Here is an 18,875-nt window from a genome sequence, read left to right on the forward strand (position 1 = left end):
CTCTGAGAAGCACAAATGCTTTCTCACCCACTCAAAATTAGCCAGAAAAATGACTCCTGGGCTAGCAATTCCCCGATAACCCCGATGAGGAGGCAGCATTCTGGTTGAGTCAGAGCACGTGTCTCGGTGGGGATGAATTTTGGAAGCATCCACCACCTCTGCAAGCTGGCGAAGGCCATTCCTAGCAGCTGCAAACCCATCCTCGAGCTCCAGCCCACACTCGGGGAAGGGAGATGGATGTGAGATGTTGCAAAATAAAATAAAAAAAAAAAAAAGATTAAGACATTCTGTGTAGGGAATCTGCTCTACAGCTGCAAACGGCCCCACGCTGACACTGGGGCTGAGAACTGGAGCAGCTCATCACACCTGGAATCTAATAACGGGTAGCTGTGTCCAAGACCCCTCCGTGTATTTAATTAGAAGCACAGAAGATGTTCATTACTTCAATTTTCGGATCAGAGAATTGTTTGGTTTGGAGCGGATCGTAGTACCGCAAAAGCACTTCCCAAAACCAGCAGAGGAAACATTGCCGGACACATTGGGCAGCCCATTCCCAGTGCCCCCAGCCCGGAAGGGTGGCGGTGCCCGGGCGGTGCCAGGTGCTGCCCGGTTCCCCGCTCCTCCTCCTCTCCGCCCCGCCGTCCCTCCTCCCCCGGGAAAGCGAAAGCGCGGCGGGCGGAAGCCAAACCCTCCCCGCCGGGCCGGGACCGGGCCGGGACCGCGCCGGGACCGCGCCGGGACCGCGCCGGGACCGCGCCGGGACCGCTACGGGGCCACCACGGGGCCACCACGGGGCCACCATGGCTTCTTCCATCGGCAACCTCCTGCGACGGAGCCTGCGGCGCGCCGGGCGCAGAGGTGAGGGGCGGGAGGGGCTCGGGGGGGCCGGTGCCGGTGTCGGGACAGGTCCATCCGCGGTGCCGGTGCCGGTTCCGGTGCCGGTGCCGGGACAGGTCCGTCCGCGGTGCCGGTGCCGGTGTCGGGACAGGTCCATCCGCGGTGCCGGTGCCGGTGCCGGTGCCGGTGCCGGGACAGGTCCGTCCGCGGTGCCGGTGCCGGTGGAGCGGCTCGGGGACGTTCCGGTGCAGCGGCAGCAGCGGCTCGGTGCCCCAGCGCTGCCCGTTCGCATCCCGCCCCGCCGAGCCCGGCTCCGCCCGCCTGCCCCGGGACTCGCCGCAGCTCCAGCCCCGTTCTCGGCGGGTCAGCCCATCCCGAGAGCTGCACCCCAACAACTGAGCCCACCCCAGCCCCGGGGCGGCCCCACGGATCCCCCATCTCCCCATATCCCCACTGAATAACGCAGGACATGGCGGCGCGTGGCATCTGGGACACCCGTGGGGGTCCACGGGGGACACACGAGGGGGACTCTGCTCCTCAAGGCAGCTGGGTGTTGCATGGCCCTCAGAAGGCGGTGCAGAAATCGGTCCTTTGGGATTCGTGATCATTTCCGAGATACCGAATGGATCATCAGGGTTTTCTGGCTGCTTGTGTCTCAAGCCAGAACAAGCACGTTGGAGCAATCCGTGGGTTCGGGGGGCCCTGCGCTCCCCTCCCCATCTGTTTTGTGCTGGCTCTGGCTCCGCATGGCTCGGCGTTCCCGGCTCAGCAGAAGAGGTTTGATAAAGGCAGAGCCATTTCCTCTCCGCTGGGGCAGGTGGGCAGCTGGGCTCCCCCGCGGACCCGCCGGGAGACTTTGGCACAGCAGGCGGGAGTTTTCCGGGAGGAAAGGAGCCGGTTGTGCCGCAGGCAGAGTGGGGCTCGGCGATAAGAGGAGCCCGCGGCAGCCTTTGCCCTCTCCGTGCCCGTGGGTGGAAGGGCGAAGATCCGCGACACCGGCAGCAGCTCCGGGAGCCCTCCGGGAGCCCCCCGGGCACCCGCATCCTTCCCGGGGCCGCGGGGATGCTGCTGGGGCCGCGGGTGCTCCCCGAATCCCCTGGCCGGACCGCGGGACAGCCGCTGGCTCCGGTGAGCCCGGCTCGTGTTCCCGGAACGCGGCACTGGGAATCCTGCCGGCTGGGGCAGCGCTGGGACACCGCGTCCAGCCTGCCTGACACTGCATCCCTGGGGCACATCTTCCAGCCCGGGGTGGGGAGCTGTGGCCTTGGAAGGGTTTCGGCTGTGCCTGTGAGGGCTTTGCAGCCAGACCCGGCTCTGCAGGGTGATCCTCACTCGCTGTGTGAGAGGCAGAGCCCGGCCTGCCTGCCCAGGCTCTCCAGAGGAGCAGGTTTGGCTTGTTTGCTTGTAAACCCCATGGGCAAAATGCAAATCCAGTCCTTGCTGGAGAGCATGTCTGGTGTTCTCTGAAATGCAGAGTGGGACTGGATAGGCAGGATTTAACTGCACTTTCATCCTGCCCTGGTGATGGAAAAACAAACAATGCCACTGTCCAGCAGCCCTCCCATGGCACAGTGTTTTTCCCTGGGGTCCCCAACAACAACCTCCTGCCTGGGTCAGAGGTGGGACATTGCTGAGTGTCCCAAGGAAGAGCAGGAGAAGCAATGCCCATCTTGTTAACCTTTTCCTGGGCCTGGAGCACCTCACTGGGCAGGTCCAGGATGATCCCCCATGAGGATAAACCAGAGATGTCCTCAGCCAGGTCTCGTTCTTCACCTGCTGCAAAAGGGCCTCTTTGGGATGAATTCTTGCCAGAGAGAAAGGACTGCATGTGGAGGTGGGGCAGCACCGGGTGCATGAAGAGGTGGCTTTGAGCATCTCCCCATCCCGAGTGGGAAAGGCATTTCTGGTCCCTGGCAGGGAGCATCCTGTGATGGAACTGTGAGGGTCACCTCCTCCTGTGATCCTTCTATTCCCATCAGCTCCCAGTGGCCTGGAGCAAAGGCTGGAGAGGTGTTTCCAGACTGAAGGAGGCAGCTCTGGATCTGGAGGGACGTGTTCACCAGCACTGCTTTTGGAGGAGGATGCCATACTTGGGAATAGCTGATCACTGCCATACCTTGCCCTAACCAGCTGTGGCAAACCAGAAAATCCCAGGGACAAACTGTAGGATCTGGGGACAAACTGCAAGAGCCAATAATCTCATCCAGCCATATATTTATTTTCCTTGCTATTCCTAAAAGAGCAGCTCAACTTTTCTGCTCCAGCTCCCCATCATATTCAGATATGGAACAGTTTCTGTGTGAAGAACAAGGTATAAAGGAAGGCACAAGTGGCTTCTGGGAGGGGGAAGAGCTGTGGGACAGCCTGGCTGCATTCTCTGTCAGGCTTTTAACTCCTTTCTAGCCCTTGGATCCCACTGTCCCACTGTGGCCATGCCAGGGCCCTTGGAGATGCTGGATGGGGCTCTTTTCCCTCCTGTTCTGCTTGTTCAGGGTGTTACAGCTGATGCTTCCCAGCTGCCCTCCCAACCAGCCCAACAAGAATTGGGGTGTAATCTCCTGGAACTGCTTTGCTTTGGCAAACTGTGATCTCCTGGAACTGCACTGCTTTGTGGTTTAGGGAAAACCCTCTTTCACAATCAGCAGTTCCCAGGACATCTGGGAGGGAGAGGTTGGGATTTATCTGACTGGAGCTTTAGGAGGTGCTCAGACAAGATCTGGGCTGGTTTTTTTGCTGTTTACTTCCCCTAAGGGAATAAAATTAACTGCTAGAAACACATTCCCACACCTCCCTGCAGGTGTTTAATGCAGAGCCCATCTGGTCTCCCTCATTCCATGTACCCACTTTGCTCTGGGCATCCTTCTGCCCTCACTGGGCTGCGGCAAAGGAAGGCTGGGGTGTCTTAGGATTTTCCCTAAAGGACTCATAAAACTAATTTCTCTTTCTTTTTCATGTCCCCAGCTGTTCATTTTTGGGGACCAGAAGTCCTGGGCACCAGGACCTGTTTCCCTCCAGCCACTTTACACACAGTTCACGTGTAACTCTGCAGCTTCTCCTTGCCCTCAGGACTCCTCACACCTTTCATTGCACTCTGATCTGATTTTTTGGGATCCTTTTGGTTTCAGAAGGAAAAGATGGGGCGTCTGCTGCAGAAAGCACCCCCCCAGGGGTGCCTCAGGGGAGGCTGGGGGAGCGGAGCTTGGCCCTCTCCTCTGCTGGACAGTTCTTCTTCGAGTACCTGGTGGTGGTGTCGCTGAAGAAGACGCCAGATGGACTCTATGAACCCAAGATAACCTATCAGTTCCCAAAGGTATTTAGTCCTGTGCTTCTGATGTGATTCATTTTCCACATTTAGAGGAGAAAGGGATGCTGTTCCTTCCCCATCATTAAAGCCATGGAAGGAGAAGAGAGAAGTGGCTGTGCCTTGAGTCACAGCCCCAGAGCACAGGGCTGTGTCTGCCCTGGGCTGGGGTTGCTGGGACCATCTGTCCCTCCCCCTGATCCCAGTCCAGGGCCCAAACCCCAGGAGGAAACTCCCAGGGGCTGTGCCAAAAAGGGAGACCACAGTGGGAAATCACACCTCAGGGAGGTGGCACAGGGAGAGATCCCAGCTTGCAGAGGGTCCCTCTGCTTTTCCTCACTGTCCATGGGGTGAAAGTCAAAATTTGGATTTTTGGGAGGTGCTTGTCCCGACATGTGCAGGCCCCTTCTGCATCATTCAGAGCCGGGGGTCTCTGGGACAGACCTCATTCCACTGAATCCCACCCCATTCCTGGTGGCAGTGGGAACCCCCCCCTCCCTGACTCTTGGCATCACTTCCTTCCAGCGTGAGAACTTGCTGAAGGGCCAGAAGGAGGAGGAGGAACGTCTCCTGCAGGCCATCCCCCTCTTCTGCTTCCCCGATGGCAACAACTGGGCACCCCTCACTGAGTTCACCAGGTACTGACCCTGCAGGGCTGGGCTGGGCCCCCTGGGCTCCTGAGGGCTGGAAGGACCAGTCCAGCCCAGCCCAGCCCATCCCAGTCCAGCCCAGCCCAGTCCATCCCATCCCAGTCCATCCCAGTCCATCCCATCCCATCCCATCCCAGCCCAGCCCAGCCCAGCCCAGCCCAGCCCAGTCCATCCCATCCCATCCCATCCCATCCCATCCCATCCCATCCCATCCCATCCCAGTCCATCCCATCCCATCCCATCCCATCCCAGCCCATCCCAGCCCATCCCAGTCCAGCCCATCGCAGTCCATCCCAGTCCATCCCAGCCCAGCCCATCCCAGTCCATCCCAGTCCAGCCCATCCCAGTCCATCCCAGTCCATCCCAGTCCAGCCCAACATGCCCAGTCCATCCCAGTCCATCCCAGTCCATCCCATCATTCCCAGTCCATCCCAGTCCATCCCATCCCAGCCCAGCCCAGTCCATCCCAGTCCATCCCAGCCCAGCCCAGTCCATCCCAGTCCATCCCAGCCCAGTCCATCCCAGCCCAGCCCATCCCAGCCCAGCCCAGCCCAGCCAGTTCATCCCAGCCCAGCCCAGTCCATCCCAGTCCATCCCAGCCCAGCCCAGCCCAGTCCATCCCAGTCCATCCCAGCCCAGCCCAGCCCAGCCCAGCCCAGCCCAGCCCAGTCCATCCCAGTCCAGCCCAGTCCATCCCAGCCCAGCCCAGCCAGTTCATCCCAGCCCATCCCAGCCCATCCCAGCCCAGCCCAGTCCATCCCAGTCCATCCCAGCCCAGCCCAGTCCATCCCAGTCCAGCCCAGTCCATCCCAGCCCATCCCAGCCCAGTCCATCCCAGCCCAGTCCATCCCAGCCCAGCCCATCCCAGTCCATCCCAGCCCAGCCCAGTCCATCCCAGCCCAGCCCAGCCAGTTCATCCCAGCCCATCCCAGCCCATCCCAGCCCAGCCCAGTCCATCCCAGTCCGTCCCAGCCTCACGTTTTCTCTCCTTGCAGCGAAACATTTTCTTTTGTGCTGACAAACGTGGATGGCAGCAGGAAGATTGGCTACTGCAGGCGGCTACTGGTGAGCCCTCCCACCCCTCAGGGATGTCACCCAGCAGGGTGTCACCCCCTCCCCACGCTGGGACACTCCTGCTGTAACCAGAGTTCAGCTCTTGGGAGCAGCTCCTGCCTCAGAAAGACACCAGCCTTGACCAAAGTGACGACAAGCAGCAAGAGGGGACCCGGGGGGGTTTCTGAAGCTCTGTGCTGAGGCATCACTCAGATGTGGGATGGAGGAAACAATGAGTGCTCACAAAGCATGTGGATCACTTGGGGATTTAGGGGTGAATGTGGTGCTGGGCTGACTTTGGGACTTGGAGATCTTGGAGGGCTTTTCCAAATGGAATGCTGCTGTGACTCCCCACTGGCCCTGGCTTTGAAAATGCCCCAGTGAGTGACTGGGAATTTGAGGGGAGCAAGAGGGGATCCCTCTGGAGGGCGTGGGCGGGTGCAGGGGGTGGGAGATGCTCAGATCCTTCCCTCCCTCTTCCAGCCCTCCGGGCGGGGGGTCCGGCTCCCGGAGGTTTTCTGCATCATCAGCTGCCTGGGCTGCTTTGGGCTCTTCTCCAAGGTAGGGACAGGGTGCCTCTGGCCCTGGTGCTGCTGCTCTGTCTGCTGGGGATTCCTGCTCTCGTCTTTCTCACCAGATCCTGGATGAGGTGGAGAAGAGGCGCCAGATCTCCATGGCAGTGATCTACCCCTTCATGCAGGGCCTGCGGGAGTCGCCCTTCCCAGCCCCGGGGAAAACTGTCACCATCAAAAGCTTCATCCCTGAGTCAGGGACAGAGGTTGGTGGGACTGGGGCAGCTCCTGGGCTGCTGCAGCGTGAGCCTGGGCTACGTCTGGGAGCATCCTGCTCACCTGCAGCACCCAGGGGCGGGCCAGGCTGCCAGGGGCTCATCCCGTGGGATGGGGAGTGACCTGTCCTGATCCAGGAGGAGAGGATGGAGCCATCCCCAGGGCTGCTGCCCCTGCAGCTCCCCCAGCCTGGAGCTGCCACTGCCACTCAAAAACCTCTCTGCACACCGTGTTGGACGGGCCCAGCCCTGATGCCAGAGTGGGAATGTTGTGCCAGGGCTGGATTGGGGTGTTGTGTCAGGGCTGGATTGGGGTGTTGTTCCAGGGCTGGATTGGGGTGTTGTGCCAGGGGATGGGATTGGGGTGTTGTGCCAGGGCTGGGATTGGGGTGTTGTACCAAGAGCTGGGATTGGGGTGTTGTGCCAGGGCTGGGATTGGATTGTTGTGTCAGGGCTGGATTGGGGAATTGTGCCAGGGCTGGATTGGGGTGTTGTGTCAGGGGCTGGGATTGGGGAGTTGTGCCAGGGCTGGATTGGGGTGTTGTGCCAGGGCTGGGATTGAGGTGTTGTACCAAGAGCTGGGATTGGGGTGTTGTGCCAGGGCTGGATTGGGGTGTTGTGCCAGGGCTGGATTGGGGTGTTGTGCCAGGGGCTCAGAGTGGGTGCTATGCCAGGGGCTGGGAGCTGCTTCTGCTCCTGAGCCAGCACCAGCTCCTCTGGCAGGCTGGGGAGCACAGTGGTGCCAGGGCTGTTGTGGCTGCAAATTTCTTGCCAAAAGAGGTGGTCAGGCACTGGCACAGCCTGTCCACTGCAGTGCTGGCATCACCATCCCTAGAAGTGTTCAAAGACGTGTGACTGTGGCACCTGGGGATGGGGGCTGGTGCTGAATGAGGAGTTGGTGATCTCAGAGGGCTTTTCCAACCTGCTGATCCCATGATTATACTCTTCTCCATACCACTGTACTCAGCTCCCAGTCTTGATTGCTGCCTGGTTTAGCCCCTCAGGCAGGTCCACATGTGTGACAAGCCCAGTCTTTTGCTGTGGAGAAAAGATCTGATCCAGGCATGGATGGGAAGATCTCATCGTGCCCACACACAGCCCAGATTTGCACGGGCACGTGCCCCCTTAATTTGCTTTTTCTCTTTCGTGGCAAAGCCAAGCTGGAAAAATGCAGAAGATCCACTCTGGCACTGGGCAAAATATCCTCAATTCTGATCATCCCATGGATGTGCCCTGCCAGGGAGGCCTGAGAGCTGGATCCCTCCTCCCTAGAGCAGTTTGGCAGCTGGTGATCTAAGGCATTTCTTCATCCAGGGAGCTTGTGCAAGACTTTGCTCAATGCTCTGTCCCAGGGCCATGGCTGGAAGCACAGCCTGGGCTGCCAGAGGAGGAGGAATGAGGGTGTTCTTTGAAAGAGCTGCACTGTGGGGCTGTGGGCAGGGGCTGGAGCAGGGCACGGAGATCACTGACACCAGGAAAGGAGGGGAAATAAATCCTGGTACTGCATGGGCTGAGAGCTGGGGATGGGGCAGGATTTGTGCTGGAAAGGGGCTGTGGAGCCCAGCCAAGCCTGATGCTGCTGGCTGGGAAGATGCTGCTTTGGTGGAAAGGCAGATGGAGAAGGGGATTTTCCCCCTGAAGGATGGGGAGAGGCCCAGGACTGTGTCATGAGCTGCACAGTCCTGTTAACCCTTCAGTACTCACCATGTCTGGCTGCCATGGGGATTGATGGGATTGGGAGACTTGTGGGCAAAGGCAGCTGAGTAGCCAGCCTGCCTCCAAATATCTGTTAGGTCCCTCACTTTTGGGACATGTCAGTCAGGAATTGTCAGGCTGACCCTGCCAGAGAGGCTTTAGAGGAAGGTTTTGTGGCATTTGTAGAAGTCATGTCCTCCCCACTTCTCCCTTTCCTGGCAGCTCACAGATGACCTGCCAGGCACTGAGATGGGACATGTCCTTGCCACCCCCTGCCAGGGGCTTGGGGGCTCTGGAGAAAAGAGGCACTAGGTTAAAAATCCAGATAAAGAGCCCCACACTGCACATCACTGATGGTTTCCCTGAGCTCTCAGCCCTGCACAGGCTGAATCTCCTGGCAGGAAGAAATTGAGTTTTTCCCTTGCACGTGGACACAGTGCAGATGCTGCAGACACTGGGTCATTACTTGCTGCCAGATCACCTCGGGCAGCCGGGGCAGGGCAGGCAGAGCTGCCCCTCCTGAGCTGGGGCTCCTCCTTGGCAGCTGATCGAGCTCACACGGCCTGTGGATGCCCACCTGGAGCACGTGGAGTTCCAGGCTCTGCTCCAGCGGCTCAGCCCTCAGCTCATCCTGCACATCTTCGCCTCAGCCATGCTGGAGAGACGGCTCATTTTCCTGGCTGAGGAGCTGAGGTGAGTCCTGATCTCTTTTTGATAAAAATCTGTTGAAGTGGCACAGGACACAGCTGGAGGGGCTGTCCCCTGCTGCCTGCCGTGGTGTCACTGCTGGCTGCCTGTCCCACAGCGTCCTGTCTCAGTGCATCCACGCCGTGGCTGCTCTCCTGTACCCGTTCAGCTGGGCTCACACCTACATCCCCGTGGTCCCCGAGTGCCTGCTGGACACCGTGTGCTGCCCCACGCCCTTCATGGTCGGCATCCAGCGGCGGCACCTGGCGCGGGTGCTGGAGCAGCCCATGGAGGAGGTGCTTGATGGGGAGGGCAGTGCAGGAGCCCTGGGCTCATCCCTGTCCCCAGCCAGGCCCTGGGCTCTGCCTGTGCCCTTTGGATGAAGGTGTGCCCCACGTCCCCTCCTGTTGGCACCCGGGCGATGCCTCCACCTTCCCTTGGGAGCTGCCCTGCCCCTGCGGCTCCAGGAGCTGCTCCTGGGCTCATCCCAGCCTTGGGGCACAGGAAAACTGGGCGGGGACAGGTTCCCAAACCCGCAGAAAAAACTGTCCTTGTGGGGAATGCCCTGGTCTCCCTGCCCAGCTCCCTCCTGCCACCCTCACAGGCTGGAGACACAACAGCCCCATCCCAGAAGGGGTGGGAGGAAGTCCAGGTGCCCTGGCAGGGCTAAAGCTGGTCCCTGCCTGCTCTCCTTTCAGGCTCTGATAGTTGATCTCTGTGAAGGGAAGATCATCCGGGCGGTAAGTGCTCCCTGGGGGTGAGTAGCCTGGATAACCCCAGGAAGGTGGCAGCTATGTGGCAGCTTCCACGTTTTTTATTGGCTTCAAACTACCGGAGGGCAGGGTTAGATGGGATTTTGGGAAAGAATTCTTCCCTGTGAGGGTGGTAAAGCCCTGGCACAGGTTGCCCACAGAAGCTGTAGCTGCCCCTGGATCCCTGGAAGTGTCCAAAGCCAAGGGAACAGAGCTATCCTTGCCCATGGCAGAGAGTGCAATGGGATGAGCTTTAAGGTCCCTTCCAACACAACCCATCTGGGATTTTGTGGTTCTATGATTTTGGGGGCAGAGCCATCTCAGTGGCAGCTTTCCAGGGGGAACATCCCACGTGGGGATCTCTACAGCCACTGCACCTGCTTTTGAGCCAGAGCAGCAGGGTCCATGCACTGGATATCTCACAGCCACATCCCTGCAGGGTGGTGATGATGGTTAATTAATGAGCTTTGAAAGCCCCATGGACAGGCTGCACCACCCCGTGGCCTCCTGAGCCAGATTCCCTCTGGTGCTTCATGGCCCTGTTGCCTTCCAGGTGGGTGATGAGGAGGAGATCCTGCCAGGGAAGCTGCAGAACGAGATGCTGACATCTCTGAACAGGCACAACAGCAACAACAATGTGCACAGTAAGGATGTCTGTCATGGTAAAACAGCCCTGATTTGCCCTCTCATGGCTATAGACTTCAGCCAAGGCATTTTCCTGAAGTCACCTGGTCTAGGGTGTTTCCCCCCTATTTGCAGGGGTGATCCCTTGGCTTTTCCTCTGTCCTCTGAAGCACAAGAGCAGGAACAGATAATTCTGCTGGCAGAATGGATTTTTGATAGTACTTAGAACATTAAGGTGCTGCCACCCTGGAAAGGCAGGGCTCGTTCTCAGAGTCAGTCTGCTCCTTGGTGGCAGAGGAGGGCCGTGAGCGAGTGACTCCTTGGCTGCGGCACGGAGCAGGCTGAGCGAGCCCGCCCTGCGTGCTCAGAGGTGCCAGCCCAGTCTGTCCCCTGCAGCCCCGGAGCAGGTGAACGCCCTGGTGTCGGAGGCCTTCGTGCACTTCTTCGTGCGGCTGGTGGGGCACTACGGCCGCCACGTGCGGCGCGGCAGGGCCGGCCCCGGGCGCTTCCAGGAGCGCGCCTTCTGCCGGGCCGCGGCCTCGCGCGGCCGCCGCCGCCTGCTCAAGCGCTTCGTCAGGACTAACATGTTCGCCCTCTTCATCGAGGAGGCCGAGAGGAGCAGCATCCCTCACGAAGGTAATGGCTTCTCACACCTGGCCCAGCTCTTTGGAGCCCTGGCTTGGCTGGGGTGCGGCTCAGTGCCTGTGAGGGCTGGGGTGCAGCCCAGCCCAGGGTGCTCAGGGCACTGAGTAGATCCGTTTGCTCTCAGTGGCCTCATTTCTTCAGCCCTGCCAAGCAAAAAGAAATCCTCATTTGTGACTCCCCATCCCTGGAAGTGTCTCAAGGCCACGTTGGATGGGCCTTGGAGCAAACTGGTCTAGTGGAAGGTGTCCCTGCCCAGGGCAGAGTTTGGAACTGGATGAGCTTTAAGGTCCCCTCCAACCCAAAGCAGTGTGACATTCTGAATTCTGTGATTCATTTTGGATCTTGTCACTCACCTGGAGCTGGAGCTGGCTCACTGGGAGCTCCTGTTGAGGCAAACAAGCAGCAGCAGCACAAACATTTGCCTTGGGCGCAGCAGCAGCTGCAAAGGGCCTGACTCAGCTCAGTTCCCAGCTCCGTGGCAGCAGGGCTGGTCCTTCCCTTCCCGGGGATTTACAGGGGACAGGGCAGAGCTGAGCCTCCTCCCAGCCTGGCATGATGGCAAATGGGCAGTGGAGGAGGAGGAAACCACCCAAAAACTGCATTGCTGGATGGAGGCATCCTGGGCTGGGATCTGCCCCCCACCCGGGGAACTCCTGCCAGCACTGCCTGTTTCACCTTGCCCACGACCTTTTCTCCCCCACAGCATATTTCCAGCAGAAAATAATGGAGTACCATGCACAGAAGAAGCACCGAAGGGACTCCTGAAGAGCAGCCTGGGAGCAGAGGAACAAGACCAGCCTTGACCATCCCTGCCAGCAGCATCACACTGCACTCTGTTCCTGCCACCTGGGAGTCCTGAGCTGCCTGGGCAGCCCTGAGCACCAGCCCTGCCCTCTCTTCCTCAGGGCATCACTGCACTGGAAAACTCTTTGCACAGAACTAGAAGACACTTCCCAGTGGTGGCTGCTCCAGGAGCAGACTGTGACCCCAGTGCTGGCCCTGCACAGTCCTTGTCCCTCAGCACCTCCCACAGAGGGAGGGCAGCCCGGGCTGGCTGCAGAACAACAGGGGTTTACAGGAATTATTAGAAGGGGGATGAAAAAGGGATGAGTAGGAAATAGTGTTACTTCTTATTAAAACAAACCAGGGGTTTGCAAATAAGGAACATCCCATTGCACAGTTTCTGAGGTGTTGTTATTAACAACTGTTTTATATTGTTTTATTGAGCCATTGTTAAACACCAGCAGGAGCAGGTGGGGGGGCAGTAGTTTCCTCTCTGGCAGCTGTCACATCACTGGTGTCACAAAGAGCCAAGTCTGGCTTTCTAAGGAAATAAATAAATAGCAATTTCCAGCAGGTTATTTATTAGTGCTGGAGCAAACTGTGAAGGCCACATGGCTGTAGGGTGTCAAGGGGGAAACAGCTGATCAACAGCTTTGGGGAGGGAGAAGGGATTTGTTCCATCCCAGAGTAAAATGTGTCACAATCCTCCTTGGCTCTGGTCTTGGTGACAACGCCTCTTAAAACCTCACAATTCCTCTCTGAAATGTGATGTCAGCAACAGATTCAAGCTCAATGATGGCTCTCCTCCTTTCTGAATACACTCACCCAGGAACAATCCCTTTGGAAACAGGCACTTGCCTCACCCTTCTGCTTGTTCACTATGCTGTGAGGAGATGCCAAACCTTTTGGTTGTGAAACCAAACACCATCTCATTGAGAAATTGGGAAGTGGTCGTCATTTTGGGAGTAGTTTTTTTGGAAACAATTACAAATATCCAAGGGACTGGACTGCGTGATTGCTTAATTCCTCCTGGAGAAAAAACTGACAGAACGTTATTCCTCAACTTCTGAAAACAGATATACAAAAATGCATTCTTAAATCAAAAAATATGTACATTTTCAAATGCAGTCAATGCTCCAGCTGTCAGGCTATGGTGAACTTCAGCTTCAGAAGGGCAGGAGCTGCCTTAGAATCATCAAATCTCAGGATGGTGTGAGTTGGAAGGATGTTAATGACCACCCAGTCCCGTCCCCCACCATGGGCAGGGACACCTTCCACCATCCCAGGTTGTTCCAATCCCCCTCCAGCCTGGCCTGGGACACTTCCAGGGATCCAGGGGCAGCCACAGCTTCCCTGGGCTGTGCCAGGGCCTCCCCACCTTCACAGGGAAGAATCTAAAAATCTATTTTAGTTTAAATCAATTCCTCCTTGTCCTATCACTATTTCCTTGTGTAAAAAGTCACTCTCCTTTTTTTTATAGGTATTTGTTAAGCTCTGGGTTTCACACACTCCATTTAATGCCCAGAGGGTAGACAGAGTGTTTGCTGGGGACAGACTGGGAAGGTTCAGCTGGGGCTGCTGGGGCTGGGTCACATTGCAGCACATCAGCATAACCCACAGCATGTTTTTAAATCCTTCTTCCTGCTCGAGATTTGCCCAACACTTGATCCAAGCCTGCAACAGTAAATAAAACCAGCAAGAAACGTTTCCCTGAACTGGGAAGAGCTCGTTTATTCTGCCAAATTGTTGACACAGTTCCCAGCAGAGCACTGGCCAACTCACACCATGCAAGCAATCTGGGGTCCAGGCAGGCAGCTCAGCCCCTGGGGCTGATCTGGGACTCAGTCCCTGCTGTGCAGCTGCTCTGGGGAAGATAATTCTGTGCTCTGGCATGTGTCACCTCTGCCAGCAGCCTCAGTGCCAGCACAGCCCTGGGAGGGCTCACCCTGCTGGAGCCAGCACAGGGTGACAGCAGAGTCCTTCCCACTGCCCCAGGGCAGAACAGCCCCTCTCCCACCCCCTCCAGCCCACCTGGCCATAACTTCTGAACTGCTCCAGTCCTCACCCTCTGGAAATCATTAAACTCTGCAGCTGGGACACAGCAGCACTGGAGGTACCTGGGGCAAGCTGGGTAGGATGTCCTAACCTGCCACTTTCCTGTGCTAAACCCCTTATCAGAGCAAGGGAACTCCTTCAGCAGTTCTTGAAGAGCCAACACAACACCCAGTGGAAGTTTTCAGCTTCTCTTTACAAACTAAGAGGAAAACCTGCAGAGCAGAACTGTATTTTTTTAGCAAGCATGTTCTCAGTGCCAGGTGCTGCTGCTGCAGTTCTTCCTCCTGTGTTTGCCTGAGACTACAGGAAGTGATAGGGTCCATCAGGAGATCAGGCTGAGCCCACACATGGCCTGTCCTCCTTTTCAACCCCACAAGCACAGCTGATGTGACCCATGGCCACAAACAAGGCAGGTGGAAAGATTATTTATTCCACCACCTGTCACCACACCCAGAGCCACTGGACTGCCAGCAGCCACTGTTCCCTGATAACACTGAAACTACATCAGGAGAGAAATTAAATTTTTTCTTTGCTGGTGCATCCAAACTTCCAGGGAGTGCAAAGCTCAGAAAAAGGGGTCGTCTTGCATTTCCTGAACAGCAGCAGGCTTTAGTTTTGCACGTGAAGTCTGGTCCTGCACAGCCTTTCAAAGGCTTTTGCTCTTTTCCAGTCTCAAGTATTACTAATTATTTGGACCAGCCTAATCTGAAACCCCTGAGGACTGAGAGCAAGAATCTCCTTGTTTACATGGTAAGTGGGCACAGAGGGTTTGGTTAAAGGTTGGACTTGATGAACCACCAGACTGATTCTGCTTCAAGGAAACCACTCACACCCAGAGAGGGACTTTCCAAGCAACAGCTCTCACCTACTTTGTGCTGTTGAAAGGAAACACGTGGTCTGTAAAGGGCACATTCAAACCCTTCCAGGCTCTTCCCTTGCAGACTTTTACCTGCCCCCCTTGAAGGACAGAAGCAGAGGCTACATTGTCCAGATCAACCCTTTCCCCAGCTCATTGCAGTTAAAACTCAATTAAGGAGTTCACTGAATTCCATCTATATCTAAAAATGTCCCTCTAGAGCTGTAACCTCATCCAGGGAGATGCCCTTGGCACCAAGAGCAGAGCTGCAGGAGCCTGGTGTCACTTGGAGCTGGAGCTGGCTCACTGGGAGCTCCTGTTGAGGCAAACAAGCAGCAGCAGCACAAACATTTGCCTCAGCCCCAGGTGTATCAGGATGAGGAATCAAACCCCTCTCTGGCTCCAGCCTGCCAGGGACCATGAGAGGACCCCTACACAGGGCCAGACCCCCAAAGAATCCTCAGCTGTGCTTGCCATAAAACTGCTGCTCACAAGGTTCACAGTGCCAGTGGGAGTGCAAGGGTGTTCCAGGAGACTGCTCCTCTTCCTGAGCATGTTCCTGATTCCTCCAGTGCCCCCGGGCTGACCATGGCCTGCAGCTCACTGGTGACAAGGTGCCACCCCAAGGAAGGCATCAAGGCTCTTCCAGGCACAGAGAGCACAAGACAGGCAGTCCCTGTGCCAAGGCTGAGCCCAAGGACTTGGCACCTCTGCCCCACTGCCCAGCAGGGCCAGCCTGGGCCCTCCCCACAGACTCTGCAGCCACTAAGGCACAGCCACTTTCCTCCATGTCCCCTGCAGGCCTGTCCCTGCCAGGACACAAGCAAGCCCAGTCCTTCAGCCCACAGCAGCTGGACACTGAGCACTGCCCAGTGAGAAGGAACAAGAGTTTCAAACCTCTCCAGGCACTGCAGGAACTGTTTTCCCTCCATTTCCTGAGTACATTTTGCTATCACTGGGGTATCACAGGAAATCCACATCAGTGCTTCCAGGAGATGAGGGAGGTTTCGATTTATTGTTACTGAGGTGTGAAGTTTTTTGTTTAATTTTTTTCTGACCGTAAGCTGTATTTAATTCCATCAGAGCCATGTTGTTGTCCACAGGCACTGCCCTGGCCTGGGCTCCCAGCACAGATGTTCCTTCCCAGCTTCACAGAGATGCTCCATGGTTAGAGGGCTGGGATTTCAGACATGGGATCCCAGCATTCCAGCTGTCCCCAGCAGCTTCCCCACAGCCAAGGCAGATCCTGCTCAGAGACACTCCCTGTTCAGCACTTCAGCCTCTTTGCTCAGGGGCTGAAGCTCCCCTCAGTGCCAGGGCTTGTGGCACCAGGTGAACTTCATTAACATGCAATTAAACCCTCCATTAACCTTAGTGTACCTCATGCAGTTCAGCACAGTTAAAATGGTATTAAAACAATGACATAAAAAAGAAACCCCAACTTACTGCACTATATAGGAGGCAAAGCTCTCTGAGATCCTGGAATGACAACATGTTCCACATAAGAGCACCGGAAACTACTCTCTAAACCTCAGGCAAGTTTTACATTCACAATTCTAAGCAGGACAGCAACACATAGATCTCAAGACAACTGTTGCTCTCAGAATTCTTATTTATTAAGAGCAGAAAGAAAATTTTGCTTAAGTTTTATACATAAAAAGTAAACAGTAAATTTTTTTCTTATAGTCTTTTCCACTGAAGAAAATTGAGAAATAAGTTGTCTTTTTAGATAATGTTTATTTAAAAAAATAAAATTAATTGACAAAGATACCACACTGTTTTGCATGCCGGGCACCCCTTGGCTCACAGGACCCGTTCAGCACGAAACCGCTTTGTCAGCAATGCACGAGCACAGCCACCCCAGCCTGGCTCCCACCTGGCAGCTGCTGCAGCCACACAGCTTAGTGAGATATCTCTGGGCTTGTACCAGCTCAGGACTTTAGTAAATAAATTCCAAGTGGACACTAAACAAGTATTTCACTAAGAGATGATGAAATATTAAAATTAAAAGCGAGTCAGATTGCAGCTGTAATTATACTACATTAGAAACTTCAGTTGGTGGGGATCCATTCACCGTATAGAGATTAATTTGTAATCAAGGTAATTACAAAGAGCATTTACTTCCTGCATGCTTTCCCGGGCTTGGAACCAACAGAGTTGACTACACGGAGAGTTGACTAGGGTGTACCTGGAATTCACTCTCTCAGGCAGGAGACTAGTTAAAGGAGTGTTATTGATAACAAAGAAGAAAAGTTATACAACATTGATTATTATAAATTACTTTGTTCTTATCTGCTTTAGCCTTAGTCTCCTCCAAGTCTTGAAGCACTCCTGCAGAATCCAGCTGCTCCTCCGTCCCGAGGGGCTGCCAGCCCTAGTGGTGGTTGGAGTGCGCGGGGCAGCCCTTGATGCGGAACACGTGGATGTGCAGGTGGGCGGCGATCTGCCGGCACACACTGACACAGTACCGGAGCAGGTCCAGCAGGGACAGGATCTGCACGGGGAAAAACATCCACAGTTACATCCACCTGTTCCTGGTGTGCCACAGGGTGTAACAACCTGCCTGCACACACTGACACAGTATCGCAGCAGGTCCAGCAGGGACAGGATCTGCACGGGGAAAAACATCCACAGTTACACCCAGGGGTTCCTGGTGTGCCACAGGGTGGAACAGCCTGCCTGCACACACTGACACAGTCACACCCAGGGGTTCCTGGTGTCCCCAGGGGTGTAACAGCCTGCCTGCACACACTGACACAGTATCGCAGCAGGTCCAGCAGGGACAGGATCTGCACGGGGAAAAACATCCACAGTCACACCCAGGGGTTCCTGGTGTCCCACAGGGTGGAACAGCCTGCCTGCACACACTGACACAGTTACACCCAGGGGTTCCTGGTGTCCCACAGGGTGGAACAGCCTGCCTGCACACACTGACACAGTTACACCCAGGGGTTCCTGGTGTGCCACAGGGTGGAACAGCCTGCCTGCACACACTGACAGTCACACCCAGGGGTTCCTGGTGCGCCACAGGGTGGAACAGCCCACACTCCACAACCACAGCACCGTGGGTCACTGAGCTCAATCTCCAGCTCTAGGAATAACCACGGAATCACAGACTGCCTTGGGATGGAAGAGAGCCCATCCAGCTCCACCCCAGCAGAGACAACTCCCACTAGCCCAGGTTGCTCCAAGCCCAGTCCAGCCTGGCCTTGGACACTCCCAGGGATGGGGTGTCATTCACTAAGGAGTTTCTGCAAATGCTGGGCTTTCTTCCAGCCTAAGACAAGAGAGACACTCAATTCTGCAATCAGAAATTAGAGAGGAGCTACAGCAGCTACAGAGATACTGCCAAATGTCCCATTAACTCTGAATGGTGATAACCACACACACATCTTCTCACATTATATCAACACAATTTTACTGAAAGGTTAACACTGTTTTTGTTCATAAAACTTGACATTAAATTTGATAAGCCCAGGTAAGTTGAATTTCAAATGCTTTTCCCTATGAGTGCTGGAGTCAGGACAGAGCTTAAGGCACAGCCAGAGCCCCTTTGCATTGCTCATCACAGAACCCCTGCTAATGAGGAAGCAACAATCATCTGCAAAATACTCTATTCTAAGCTTTGAATATTTGCTACAGAGCTTTGAAATTTTAAACTATCACAGTCATCAAGGTTGGAAGTGACCTTTAAGATCGTGGAGCCAGCCCAGAGCCACCATAATCACCCTTAACCATGACCCCAGGTGTCACATCCACTTCCAAGAATGGTGACTCCATCACTGCCCTAGGAAACTTATTCCAATGCCTGATTAACTCTTTCAGCATGTTTGGTTTTTTTTTTCCCAATATCCAACCTGAACCTCCCCTGCTGCACCTTGATGCCATTTCCTCTTGTCCTGGCCCTTGCTGCCTGGCAGCAGAACTCGACCTCTCCTGGCTGTCCCCTCCTGTCAGGGACTTTGCAGAGCCACAAGGTCCCCCCTGAGCCTCCTTTTCTCCAGGCTGAGCCCCTCAGCTGCTCCCTCAGCTGCTCCTGGTGCTCCAGCCCCTTCCCCAGCTCTGTTCCCTTCCCTGGACAAGCTCCAGCCCCTCAGTGTCTCTCTGGTCAGGAGGGGCCCAGAGCTGTGCCCAGGGCTGGAGGTGCCCC

General features: G+C 56.0%; 2 protein-coding genes across 15 annotated transcripts in view; one reads left to right on the top strand and one right to left on the bottom strand.

Annotated features, from left to right (window-relative positions):
• Window positions 1–588: 588 nt before the first annotated feature.
• Window positions 589–12,519, top strand: DENND2D (DENN domain containing 2D). The gene is made up of 12 exons (XM_056511479.1): window positions 589–858; window positions 3,963–4,147; window positions 4,664–4,776; window positions 5,784–5,853; window positions 6,325–6,402; window positions 6,479–6,619; window positions 8,868–9,016; window positions 9,129–9,306; window positions 9,709–9,750; window positions 10,316–10,406; window positions 10,783–11,022; window positions 11,735–12,519. Exons 1-12 carry the CDS (start codon window positions 801–803, stop codon window positions 11,794–11,796), a joined length of 1,407 nt encoding a protein of 468 aa, XP_056367454.1. The 5' UTR covers window positions 589–800; the 3' UTR covers window positions 11,797–12,519.
• A 3,800-nt stretch (window positions 12,520–16,319) lies between these two features.
• Window positions 16,320–18,875, bottom strand: part of CEPT1 (choline/ethanolamine phosphotransferase 1) — a 30,508-nt gene continuing 27,952 nt past the window's right edge. For all 14 annotated transcript variants that reach the window (XM_056511573.1, XM_056511575.1, XM_056511566.1 and 11 more), the window contains exon 9: window positions 16,320–17,219. In XM_056511573.1, the coding sequence (XP_056367548.1) occupies window positions 17,100–17,219 (120 nt within the window). In that variant the 3' untranslated portion in view covers window positions 16,320–17,099. The remainder of the gene's footprint in view (window positions 17,220–18,875) is intronic.

Source organism: Oenanthe melanoleuca, chromosome 26, assembly GCF_029582105.1.
Source record: "Oenanthe melanoleuca isolate GR-GAL-2019-014 chromosome 26, OMel1.0, whole genome shotgun sequence".
NCBI classification, from domain to species: domain Eukaryota; kingdom Metazoa; phylum Chordata; class Aves; order Passeriformes; family Muscicapidae; genus Oenanthe; species Oenanthe melanoleuca.